At 46.9% G+C, this 12,642-nt stretch overlaps 1 protein-coding gene across 2 annotated transcripts in view; it reads right to left on the bottom strand.

The window, feature by feature from the left end:
* The window catches only part of GNA14 (G protein subunit alpha 14), a 198,059-nt gene extending 185,990 nt beyond the window's left edge, over positions 1-12,069 (bottom strand). Inside the window, exon 1 of one of the 2 annotated variants that reach the window (XM_069576305.1) lies at positions 10,516-12,069. In XM_069576305.1, the coding sequence (XP_069432406.1) occupies positions 10,516-10,639 (124 nt within the window). In that variant the 5' untranslated portion in view covers positions 10,640-12,069. Of the gene's footprint in view, positions 1-10,281 lie in introns of both variants that reach the window. The other variant, XM_069576306.1, reaches the window with a different exon arrangement.
* Positions 12,070-12,642: the final 573 nt, after the last annotated feature.

The following is a 12,642-nucleotide window of genomic DNA, read 5'->3' as shown; positions in this document are numbered from 1 at the left end:
ACAGAAAGGTTTTGAGCAGGAAAGTTCAGTTCAGTCCAGTTACTCAGTTGTGTCCGACTCTGCAACCCCATGGACTGCAGCACACCAGGCCTCCCTGTCCATCACCAACTCCTGGAGTTCACCCAGACTCACGTCCATTGAGTCAGTGATGCCATCCATCTACCTCATCCTCTGTCATCCCTTTCTCCTCCTGCCCCCAATCCCTCCCAGCATCAGAGTCTTTTCAAATGAGTCAGCTCTTCTCATCAGGTGGCCAAAGTATTGGAGTTTCAGCTTCAACATCAGTCCTTCCAATGAACACCCAGGACTGATTTCCTTTAGGATAGACTGGTTGGATCTCCTTGCAGTCCAAGGGACTCTCAAGAGTCTTCTCCAACACCACAATTCAAAAGCATCAATTCTTCCAATTCACGTTTAAAAAGTCACTCTGGTTGCAACGTGGAGAGTGAACTCAGGGCCAAAAAGCAGTAGAGGATGAAGTAATCCAGACAAGAGCTGGGGCAAATAGGACGGCAAAAAGTGTACACAGAGAGCTGTGGCCTCCTGAAGTAGATTTTGGTGAGATGTTGGCTCTAGGAAACAGAAACAGGACTGTGACTAAGAACCAGAACTCTGGAGTCAGACTATCTGGCTTCAAACCCTGGCTCTAAGCTAGCTGGTGAACCTGGTTTTGGAGCCTCAGTCTCCTCATCTGTATAATGGGGTGGACAATAGTTAACTGTACCTACAAGCACAGCAAGAAATCAATGAGACTGTTCAAGTGCCTAAAGTAATTATCATTATTTTATTTCTAGTGTTACGTGTAGTAGAAGATCAGGAGACACAGAACTGACTTATAGACATGGTTAGGAGGGACAAATTGTGAGAGTAGAATTGACATATATACACTACCATGTATAAGACAGACAGTTACTGAGAACCTGCTGTATAGCACAGAAAGCTCAGCTTGGTGCTCTGTGATGACTTAGACGGGTAGGGTGGGGTTGGAAGGGAGGTTCAAGAGGGAGGGGATGTATGTATACATACAGGTAATTCACTCCATTGTACAGCAGAAACTAACAACACTGTAAAGCAATTATACTCCAATCACAAAAGGCAAAAAAAAGAAAGACCAACAAAGACTCCCTGGATTCTGGTTTGAGCACCGGGTTGTCAGGGGTACCATCTGTTGGTAGAAATGCATCAATCAGGGAGAGAAAAAGAGAAGACCCTTCAATTTGGTTCATTGTGTTCTATTTTGGATATGTTAAGAAAGGAGTTGGGAAATATGTCTAATATCACCTTTTAAGTTGCTTTTTAGATGAATATACTAGAATATTTTTAACATTCTCACTTGGTAAATTGTTTAAATGTTTAAATAACATTTCATTTGATAAATCCTTTAAATACTCCAGTTTGATTCCTGGGTTGGGAAGAGCCCCTGGAGAAGGGAACAGCTACCCCTTCCAGTATTCCAGCCTGGAGAATTACAGGGACTGTAGAGTCCAAGGGGTTGCAAAGAGTTAGACACGACTGAGTTACTTTCACCCTTCAAGGCCCAAACCAGGCCAGTCTTCCTTCCATGAATGTTTCTGTGACACCCTGAACAACAGAGACCTCCAGCTCCTGTAAGGAATTCACACTACTCATCTGGTATTTCATGGAAACCACTACAGAGAGAGAGAGAGAGAGAGACAGAGAGAGACAGAGACAGAGAGAGACAGAGAGAGAGACGTATTTATTCAACCTCTGTTTTAGCTAGGCTCTGTGCTCAGCTTTGTGGGTTCAGTGGTGAACAAAGCCATCATGGATTTCAAGGTCTCATGTAAAGCTCTTCCTGGACTCCACCAACCACCTAGATGTGTTCCATCCACACTGGAGCAAACAGCAGCATACATTAGTGCTCTCACATGTGGTTGCTCTTACTTGTTTCTTGCTCTTTATATTCATAACCGTCCCACCAACCCAGGAAGCAACCCTTTTCAGCGTTTCACAGAATAAGATTACTTGAATTCAGTGGGCTGATGGAAATAAAACAGAAGCATATTTTCCAATCTAATTTCAGCACTTAAACTAGTTTTATGAAATTGAATTATTTGTCAATAATTGGAACAGTTTTGCTTTATTTTAAATTTGTACTGTTAGAGGGGAAAAGAAATGAAACATCCTTATATTCTTGATTCTGAGATTTACTGCCACACAAATTAACATTTTTAAGGTCAAGAGACCTTTGTATTGATGTGTACAATGCAGTAAATAAAAATCTGCTTTCAAATCAATGGCACGTCTTAGAACAGATGTTACCTTAGAAATGAAGTTCAACATGAAGACTCATGAGTGACTAGAACTGGCTGGCAACTAAGAGACTGGCTTCCTCACTGTGGCTTACTGTCAAATAGCTGCTGCTAAGTCGCTTCAGTCGTGTCCGACCCTGTGCGACCCCAGAGATGGCAGCCCACCAAGCTCCGCCATCCCTGGGATTCTCCAGGCAAGAACACTGGAGTGGGTTGCCATTTTCTTCTCCAATACAGGAAAGTGAAAAGTGAAAGAAGTCGCTTAGTCATGTCCGACTCTTTGCAACCCCATGGACTGCAGCCTACCAGGCTCCTCCGTTCATGGAATTTTTCAAGCAAGAGTACTGAAGTGGGGTGCCATTGCCTTCTCCAGTCAAATAGCTATTGATCACCAAACCCTGTGAAATCTGCTGAGCCTAGTCACTCCTCTGGTCTTTTTCTATCCCATCCTTAAAAGTCTGCACTCTTGTTTCTCAAACTCTGTGGTAAGGGACCAGTTTTTAAATTTTTCCCATTCAGTTGCAGACTATTACATCAATGAAATACAATAAAAAAAAAACCCTGATGCTACATCACTGTTAAATTGGTATAAAAGTTTCTAGATGCTTATTCTTGATTTCTGTATTTGTCTTACATGCACAGTGGCCCAGGACCCATGACTGCTTTTTGAGTGGCACTGACTTAGACAACCAGGATTTAGACTACGAGCAACATTAGATGATGATTCTATAAGTGATTTATCACCTTCATTTATCTGATTTTGTTTAGGAATACAATTAGCTTGTATTTTCCACTTACATAGTAGCTAGGCAACAGACAAACATTCTGGAGATGAGTTACACAAAATGTCAAAATGAAGGTGTCATTCATGGCAGGTTCGAGAAAGCAGTGGCATAGTTCCTCTTTGGGTCTTGGACAACTAACTGACCATACAAGAGATACCTTTCAGACAAAATAATAGAAGATAAATGTTCTCTTTTTCTCTCATTTACGACCAAGTACAAAATACCAGAATATATCAGTTACTTGGGGCGGGGGGAAACAACTTGACAACCAAGAAGATACACCTAATGTTCCATTTTCCTCTATCCATATCAGTGTCCAGCTCTTTGTGACCCTGTGGACTGTAGCCTACCAGGCTCCTCTGTCCATGGGATTTTCCAGGCAAGGGTACTGGAGTGGGTTGCCATTCCCTTCTCCATAGGATCTTCCCAGCCAAGGGATCAAACCCAGGTCTCCTGTATTCCAGGCACTTTACCATCTGAACCACCAGGGAAGCCCCCAATGTTCCATAGAGGTTGAATTTTCAAAGAGCATACTGATATTTGGTGGCTTGTACTAAAATAGGCTTTCCCTGCACCACTTAGTCCATAATAGAAAGATAATTACTTAATGATAATGGGCCATAAAACCACTACAATTTATATGAGCACAACTTTAGGAGTTCTACATCAAAGTTCAAGGGCTCATGCAAATCCACACACTGTTGCTTTTGTAAGGACTCTTGCCGAGGTAAGATGTAGGTACATGCGTGCCTGCTTCTCCTCTTTGCCCAGCAACCTGACACCTGGGGACAAAGACTAAACAATTCCTACAGGTTACCCAGTTCACATTCTGAAGACCCTTCATCAAGTTTAACATCAAAAAATAGAGCATCCTCTAGGCAGGTTGATCCCAGAGGCCTCCCAGATGTCCACTGAAAGAGAAGGTATCTGCTTTAGAGCCCAGAGTGGCAATCAGAGGCTGGTCCATCCTGAGGTCCAGGCCAAGGTTATAAGACACGTTCTCCAACCTATGTGCATCAGGATCACCAGGAGATCCTATTAACATACAGCTTGCTGGCCCTACTCTAGAATTTGTTTCAGAAGGCCACGCTGAGGACTGAGAGTTTACATTTCCAACAAGTTCCCAGAGGTGCTGATACTGCTGGTCCTGGGAGCACACTTTGAAAACCACTGGTATAAACCATCTGATGCCAGAATTGGAAAGACCTCAGAGAGTCCCTTGGACAGCAAGGAGATCAAACCAGTCAATTCTAAAGGAAATCTACCATGAATATTCATTGGAAGGACTGATGCTGAAGCTAAAGTACTTTGGCGACCTGATGCGAACAGCCAACTCATTAGAAATTTCTAATGAGCTGGGAAAGATTGAAGGCAGGAGGAGAAGGGGATGACAGAGGATGAGATGGTTGGATGGCATCACCGACTCAATGGATATGCGTTTGAGCAAACTCCAAGAGATGGGGAAGGACATGGAAGCCTGGTGTGTTGCAGTCCATGGGGTCACAAGAGTCAGACACGACTGAGCAACTGAACAACAATGATAGAGGTCACCTGATCCCAAACTTTCATTTTACAGGTGAGGATCCTGGGATTCAAAAGGGAATGTCTTGCTCATGGTCATATGTTTACTACTCAGAGGCTACCTCCATCAAAACAACAACAAAACAACAACCCCTCAGGTTTCCAGAGCCCTAACATGCTGCTTACTTCACGATGCTACGTTATGACCACATGGCAGGCCCATGTTCTCTGAGAAGGGACACCAGTGGGGATTTCATGTCAGACTGTCCTATCTGCATGCCCTTCTGGAAAAAACACTCTGCTTCTATCAGTGACCTTGTAACCGAGCCCAGTTACACAGTTGTAACTGAGCCCTTAAAGTGGGTTGGCAGGACAATGGGGACTATTTACTGATTAGATTTCATTGTTTATTTTTATTATTATTATTTTGTACTTTTTTACTTCACTGCACAGCATGTAGGAGCTTCGTTCCCTGACAAAGGATTGAACCTGCAACCCCTGCATTAGAAGCATGGTCTTAATCCCTAGATTACCTAGATTTTAAACTCACAAAGGCTGGCTCCAGAGAGCATGTTCTCACCACTACCCCATCCTACCTCTACCCAAGCTCCCTGTGCATATGTGTGCATGCTAAGTCGCTTCTCCCTGTGTGACCCCATGGATTGTAGCCCACCTGGCTCCTCTGTCCATGGGATTCTTCAGGAAAAAATACTGGAGATGGTTGCCATGCTCTCCTCCAGGGGATCTTCCTGAACCAGGGATCGAATCCGTGGGCAAAATCAGATGGCCTGAGGTTTTGCAAAGTGACAGAAAGTTGCAAGAGATGATCACAGATGATTTGCTGCACTCACGTGGAGGCCCATTCTGCTGTAAGAGCCAGCATCCAGGGCACCCAGGGCAGCGTCAGTGACTCTCAGCTCTCTGGGTGGTAAGTTTCCGGCTGTGCTTTTGGCAGCCTGGTCTGATTCCAGTGTCAAGACTCCCTTGGATCCTGCCCTTTCACTTAGCCTGCTTTTCAATTCCCATCAATTTTACGAGCTTCCTGTTTCCCCTCCAATAAATTATTCTTAAGCGAAATTATTCTTCTGCAACCAGGAACCCTAGCCAACATGATGTCATTAATTTACCCATTAGCAGAGAACCAACTATGGTAATGAAAGTTGGGGTTCCACACAGAGTCCTTCAGAGCACTAGCCCTCCTCTAGCACACTGGGATTTTGGCTGGTGCGCTTCTAATTCCTTAAACTGTCTGCAGCAGCGGCAGCTGCTGGCCTTATAGGACACCCAGCTTCAGGCCATGTGCGTTCAGATGAAGCTGTGTCTGTGCTATGGATCTCCCAGACTAAACTGATTGATTCAGGTTCACACCCTCACTCACATGGGGCCGCAGGCTCAACGACAGGGACAAGAAAGGCCCAGAGGGTTCTAGAGCTTGGAAGGGAACTGAGCCAAGTTACGTTAGTGATTGGGCCCTGGGAATGCCGTGGCATCTGCTTTTCTGGTTTTTTCTATTTGATTCTTTTCATTTTATTAGATGCCCTGGTAAGAATCCTTCCAATAAAGTCCTCTTTTTGTGTGAATTTCAATCTGTCTTAAGTAACACAATAGCTTTGCTACACTGACTTGCTGTACACTCCTCTCTGTTGTCTCAGTCCAGCCACCTCCCTCCCTGCCACCCCACACAAGGGAGCTCTTACAAGGAAACTTTTCTCTTGTGATTCAGGTATCATAGAAAAAGAGAAAACAAAAGGCAATACAGACTAGAAGATTTTTAAAAATGAAAAAAAACACCCTTTGAGGACTAAGACTTTTTTACATTGTTTTTCATCTAACTTTACTGTTAGATTTTTCCCTTTCATATCTACTCATAGCATTACAACCTTAAAACTTTCATCTTCTAACTCAGAGTTTTAAAAATGTGGTTTTTCAGATACTTCCATACTGGCAACTGATTTGAATTAGGGGAGTTGATATCTTTGTTTCAAGTGTTTAATTATCTTCAGAAAAAAAAAATGTATAGTTTTCCACTGAAAATGATCAAGGCCCAGCAGTGAAATGACTGATTTCCGGACTTAGAAGAGGGGTACAAGATGAACCTGGAGCATGTAGTTATGCCAGAAAGTAAGGAAATGCTCCAAAAACTGATGGAGGTGTGATAAGGGAACTAGTGTGCAAATTGGGTACAATTTGAGTACCAAAATGATTCAGTAATGAAATAAAAACCACTGGTATAACTCTCTCACACACAAACACACACACACACAATCCTAGCTATATGTGAGTTTATACAGATAATAAATAAACCAAAAAAGGGGCAGAGGAAGGCTCTTAGAGCAGAATGTCTGGTGCCAACTGGTCACTGGAGAGAAGCTGGAGCTGGAAAATAATTTTCCAGCCATTAAACCTAAATAGACTTGCAGCCCAGGAACATGACAAATAGCTCTGAAATGGAATTTTGTTATAACCAATGCAACAAAACTTTAGGGGACTCAGATTTTTCAACTCATTAGTGCAAGAATAGTAAGAGATTTAAAAGTCAGCTTAAGGCTCAGAAAATAATAAGGGGAACTCCAAGCAAAACATTTTTGTTAAAGTACAACCAGGACAACTTAGACAAACTGCTAGCAACCTACAACTGGTCAACTAAAATGAAAATAACACCTCACGGGTGGCTAAAAATGTTACAAAATGGAGTGATGCTAGTTGACACTTACTAGCTAACAGAGCCAAGTCAGTCTGCAGTTAAGAAAGGGTAGAACCAGAGTTTGAACTCAGGCAGTAAGAGCTAAGAACCTACATGTTTAATCCCTATACCAGTATAAGTTAAATACCAATTCCCCAGTATACATTCCAATTCCAACATGAGGTCTGCATCCAAAATCAAGACATCAGAGTTGCTAGAGACATTCAAACTGATTAACAAGCAGCACTTTTCCAAGCCTCATTTGATACCCAAAATTAATGAAAATAACACTTCTCCCCATTTCATTGCTATTGTCCAGACACTTTCTTCCTACACTGAGTGATGTTCAAGGTTCTTATCAGAACTCTTTTGTACCACGTTTATCTGAGGAACTGATGAGGAATTTCTTTCTACTAACTTTAGCCATCTCCTTTATTTCTCCCCTATCTCCTTCCACAAGAAAGTACCACGCTGACACCTTGCAAATAGCAGCCCCAAATGGACAGCAAGTTTTATCTTTCCCTGTGGACACTGACCATGCTTTTATTAAGCACAAACAGGATATGGCCCCACTGAATGTACTTTGGAAATGTCCTTAAATCACTTTGTTGCAACAGCATGCTTCCTTGTCAAAGAGCTGGCGGCCTTTTGGCTCATTCCACCCTCCACATGGGATCCTCAACTTCTATTTGCAAAACAGTTTTCACCTGAGGTACTCAGGCAGCGGCTCATCTAATACACCCATTATAGCAGCTCAGGTGATTTTTATTTTCATTCAAACTGCATGACTTTAGACAAAAAAGGATTCTTCGATTTCTGTGTTTTGGGCATCATGGCCTCCTTCTCTTCTGTCTTAAGAAATGCAAGTATGCCCTGCTCCCTTACAGAGCAAACTAAACCAGAGGTTTCAAAGTCCATCCTTAAGGTTTTGGATAGTTCCATGTGGTATAGCAACTTTGTAACAAGTTCTGGATAATTAGCACTGAGATGGTGTGTTAGTCACAGCTGAGGATGATTAACAAGGGGTTGCTGGGAGGTCAGACAGTGCTGAAAGGGGCAATAAGAGGGTTGGGGCAATAAGAGGGTTAGGGCAAGGGCCTGGTGGGTACAAAAACAGATTCTAGTCACCTGGATTAAGTATGACTTCCCGGGAAAATATACCTACAAACATCCCTACCCTAGTTTGATTGTAAGTGAATGCAAGCATTTTACCCCTAAACAGTCTTATCACCAATACATGTAATATGGTCAGCTTCCTGCTTAATTTTCATTTGTCAAGCTCCTGGTATATTTCAGGCACTGAATTTTACACACTGACACAGATCATAAAGTGTTTCACAAGGAAAGAGGACTCAGTCTGTCCTTAAAAAGAAAAAGTATGCAGTTAAAGGGCTTCCCAGGTGGCTCAGTGGTAAAGAATCTGCCTGCAATGCAGGAGACACAAGTTCAATCCCTTGGTTGGAAAGATACCCTGGAGAAGGAAATGGCAACCCATTCCAGTATTCTTACCTGGGAAATTCCATGGACAGAGTCTGGTGGCCTACAGTCCAAGAGGTAGGAAAGACTGGGACTAAACAATAACAACAATGCCGCTAAAGCCAGGCCCGCCCCTAATCTTCGTGGAGCCTCGGACAGGAGGACACTGGGGGCCCACATAATTACTTTTCAGTGCTATCCACCAACAGACGGTCACACAATCCTCCTTCCTTGGCCAACGTAGCTTTATAACAACCTGGAAGGCCAAGTACGATTAGAATTCTCAGACCCCTCAGAGTTCTGGGTCAGGCATGAAAGGGCAGCCCAGGCCAGTGAACAGAATCCTTTCCCTTCCCCACCTAGGCTCCATCTCCTCCCAGAGTGGCCTCGTAGGCCCACCTGCAGACCTGAGCCCACACTTTCAGCACAGCTGCCTGGTTAGGCACTCTTCAGTGGTGGGGCCTGCCCCACCCCAACGTGCACAGAGCAGGCTTGGGCCTTTGGGCAGGGAATTCAGTGAGGGTCTGGGGTGCGATGGGCAGTGTGGACTCTGGGTGGGCACCCCCATCCACCTGCAGACAGACTCCTCCAGTGAGGAGGGGCACAGCCTGAGGAAGACCAGACACCCCACCCCCACCCCCGAAACCCAAAGAATAATTACACAGGGGTTCCCTTGTCCAGGTCTGAAGACAATACTGAAGAAAAACTTTCTCTCTTTTTTTCTAACTAGATGCACTTTCCTTTCCTTGAAAAGATTAAAAATTCTGATATAAGCAAGGATTCCTGTCCAGAACAGATGAAAGAAAAAAGTTGAAATATTTGCAGTTATCTAGAAAAATCTGACAGCTGCTACTCTGATATGAAAAGAAGGAAAAGGTAAATATTCCTTAACAGCAAACAGGGTTCTAGAAAGTCACAAGAGAAGGAATCCTGCCCTAAGGCATACACTGGGCAAACTTTTAACATTCTCTTTCCGTTTTTTGAAAGTGAGCGTCCTACCTAGATCTGTGCAGACGCCCAAAGAAGAACTAGCCAGAGCAGCTGGGCAACCGCAGTCCCAACCCTAGGAACGAACACACAGTGAGCTGAGCTGAGCAAGGGACGTTTGGGCCTTTAGGCAAACAGGCCTGCCCAAAGGGAGCTCAGGGAGGCAGGCAGAGGCCGTCACAGCGGGGAGAGAGGTTAAGGCTTGGGCTGCAACCCCACGAGAGACCCGGTATCTGCTTTGCCTTTTCTCAGCCAGGGCAAGTTCGTCAATTTTGCGTCCTATTTTTAATTGTCTAAAATGAGGATATCACTTGTCCGCATCACTGGGCGGCAATGCGCAGTTCCACACTTCGTTAGCGCTCAGTCAACCTACTTAGACTCGAGAGTGCAGGGGCCAGGATGAACCCAAAATGTAGATTAAACAGCTCCCCTCCACCAACACCCAACATCCAAGATACGTCCTGCAGAGGCGGTGCGCGCTGGGGACGGAGGGGTGAGGTGGATGAGGCTTTAGGGAGAGAAGCAAACAACGGAGAAAGCAGAGGTCAAATGTTACCTCTCAGCTCTGTTTGAGGTCAGGAAGGGGGTGCCTTCCAGTGTCGCCCAGCTGGAGGTGCAAAGGACTGCCGCCTGAGGGCCCAACTTGCTGTCATCCGCGAGCGCCTGGGAGGAGGAGGAAGCCGCGCAGCAGCATACCGCGCGGCTCCAGGTCCTCCAGCCAGGGATCCGGGCGAGGGAAGCGGCCGGGAGCGAAATGCCCGGAGCTCAGGTGTGGGAGACGCTCACTCACCCAGCAGCAGCAACTTGAGCTCGCGGCGCGCGTCCTTTTTGTCCCGGCGAAGCTGCCGCTCGATCTCGGCGCTGATGCGCTGCGACTCCTTCTCCTCCGCTGACAGGCAGCAGCAGCCGGCCATCGTACGCGCAGCCCCCGACAGGCCACGAAGTCTCGAGCGCCCCGACGCTCCGCCGGCCGATCCGCGACGGCACCGGAGTTCGGAGGGAAAAGCCCAGGGTCGACTCGAGTTTCGGAGTAAGAGGCCGGGACCGCCTGCGTCCAATCCCCCCTGGAAGGGAGTCTCTGGGGCAGGAGCGGATCCGGAGCTCTGGGAACGCTCAAGTGCACCGCAGATCCCGACTCACCCAGCCCCACGCCGGGGTAGGTGGAAGGCGAGCCGAGGGAGAGAGTGTTGCCGGCCCCCGAAAACCAGCACGCCCCTTGGCACAGGAGCTCGACAGTCTGGGAGCGCAGACCGCTCACGAAAAGTTGGGGCGTCGGGGAGCGGGATCTCCTGGACTCGGGGATGTCCCAGGCAGGCGGCAGGCAAGGCGTGGGTTGGAGGCAGAGGTCCCAGCTGGCCCTCTCCTGCAAAGTTCTGAAAACCTCAGCAGTGACCGCAGCCGAAGACAGACTGGAAAATTTCCCGGAGGCGCTTGTGGCTCGTAGTGGCCGAAGGAGGCGGAGCCTCTCGAACCCGCAGCTCTGGCGCCGGCTGGAGCGGGCCTTCGCTGCTCGCCAAGTCGATGGCGCCCGGGGGCAAGAGGGGGGAGTAGGGAGCTGGGGAGCGGAGCCCGGGCGTCTCGAGTCTCGGGGAGCAGCCCCCACACCCTTTGGGCGTGGTGTCCCGGCGCGGGGAAGGCCGAGGCTGCGGTAACCAGCGTGCCCTGATCTCCAGGCTCCGCTCACCTGTCCGGATCCAGGTTCCGACAGGTGAGTGAGGATTGCCAACTTCCAGCCTCAACTCCTCCCAGCTGCAAAAGGAGCCGAGCGCGCCAGGGGCGAGGTTGAGTTCCGCCCAGTTGAAACTGAGACTTTCACAACCAGCCTCAGCACCACGCACCCCGCGGTTTCCTAGACGGGATCTCTAGGCTTCCCGGACGCCCCAGCCCAGCGCGGGCTCGGCCAGAACCCTGTGTGAGCCTTGGCTGAGCCTGAGCCGGCTTGCGCTGCTCTCAGAGAAGCCGTTGCCCGCGGGTTCTGTTCAATAGGAGAAGTGCGAAAGCGGGGGTAAATAACCTCCTGGCCCCTTCCTAATGCCGCCGGGGATGGGGGAATGGAAAACGGCTGGCTGCTTTGCATTTTATGATGGGAAAGACTCCTTCTTTGGAGAAGAACCCGTTTGCAGCAAGTTCCCTGCCCCAGCCCTGAAGCCTGACGGCCGCCTGACTCCTGGAACGTCGGGATCACATTTGAGCTGCACTAGCTAAGCTAAGTCACTTTGGTCGTGTCCGACTCTGTGCGACCCCATAGACGGCAGCCCACCAGGCTCCCCCGTCCCTGGGATTCTCAAAACCTTAAACATTAAAAGGCATCTCTTTGTACCCAAGTGGAACGATAGAATGCGTATTACAATAACTGATTTTTGTCTTTTGTGTACATTTTGAGGCAGAAGGCAAAGAGGTTGACCGGGAAAGCAGAAAAGGGAAGGTGGGAGGAGGGGAGCCTATTGTCCATAGCAATGACTTTTTTTTCCCCTTCTCTTCAAGTCAGCATGTGCCATGTAAACACTTTTTGGAGTTAGGCAATTAGTTAATGCTTCCTCTATTAAGAGCAAGCCTGAGCACCTTTCCTAGGAGTAGCATAAAGTGAAAGTCGCTCAGTTGTGTCCGACTCTTCGCGACCCCAGAATTCTGCAGGGCAGAATACTGGAGTGAGTAGCTCTTCCCTTCTTCAGGGGATCTTCCCAAGCCAGGGATCAAACCCAGGTCTCCTGCATTGCAAGCGGATTCTTTACCAGCTGAGCCCCAAAGGAAACTCTGTCAGTTCAAACTGAGGAACATATTGGGTGGAGAGAGTGGTATATGTCATTATATAAAGAACTTGACATTAGGATACTATCTGGCTGCAAAGGTCTTATTATTTACAGTTTAGGGAATGTAGAGGAATCAGGCATTTAAAATGGATGTGCCTACATTATTA

This window comes from Ovis canadensis, chromosome 2 (genome assembly GCF_042477335.2).
Source record: "Ovis canadensis isolate MfBH-ARS-UI-01 breed Bighorn chromosome 2, ARS-UI_OviCan_v2, whole genome shotgun sequence".
NCBI lineage: Eukaryota > Metazoa > Chordata > Mammalia > Artiodactyla > Bovidae > Ovis > Ovis canadensis.
This window is presented reverse-complemented; position numbering and strand designations above follow the sequence as displayed.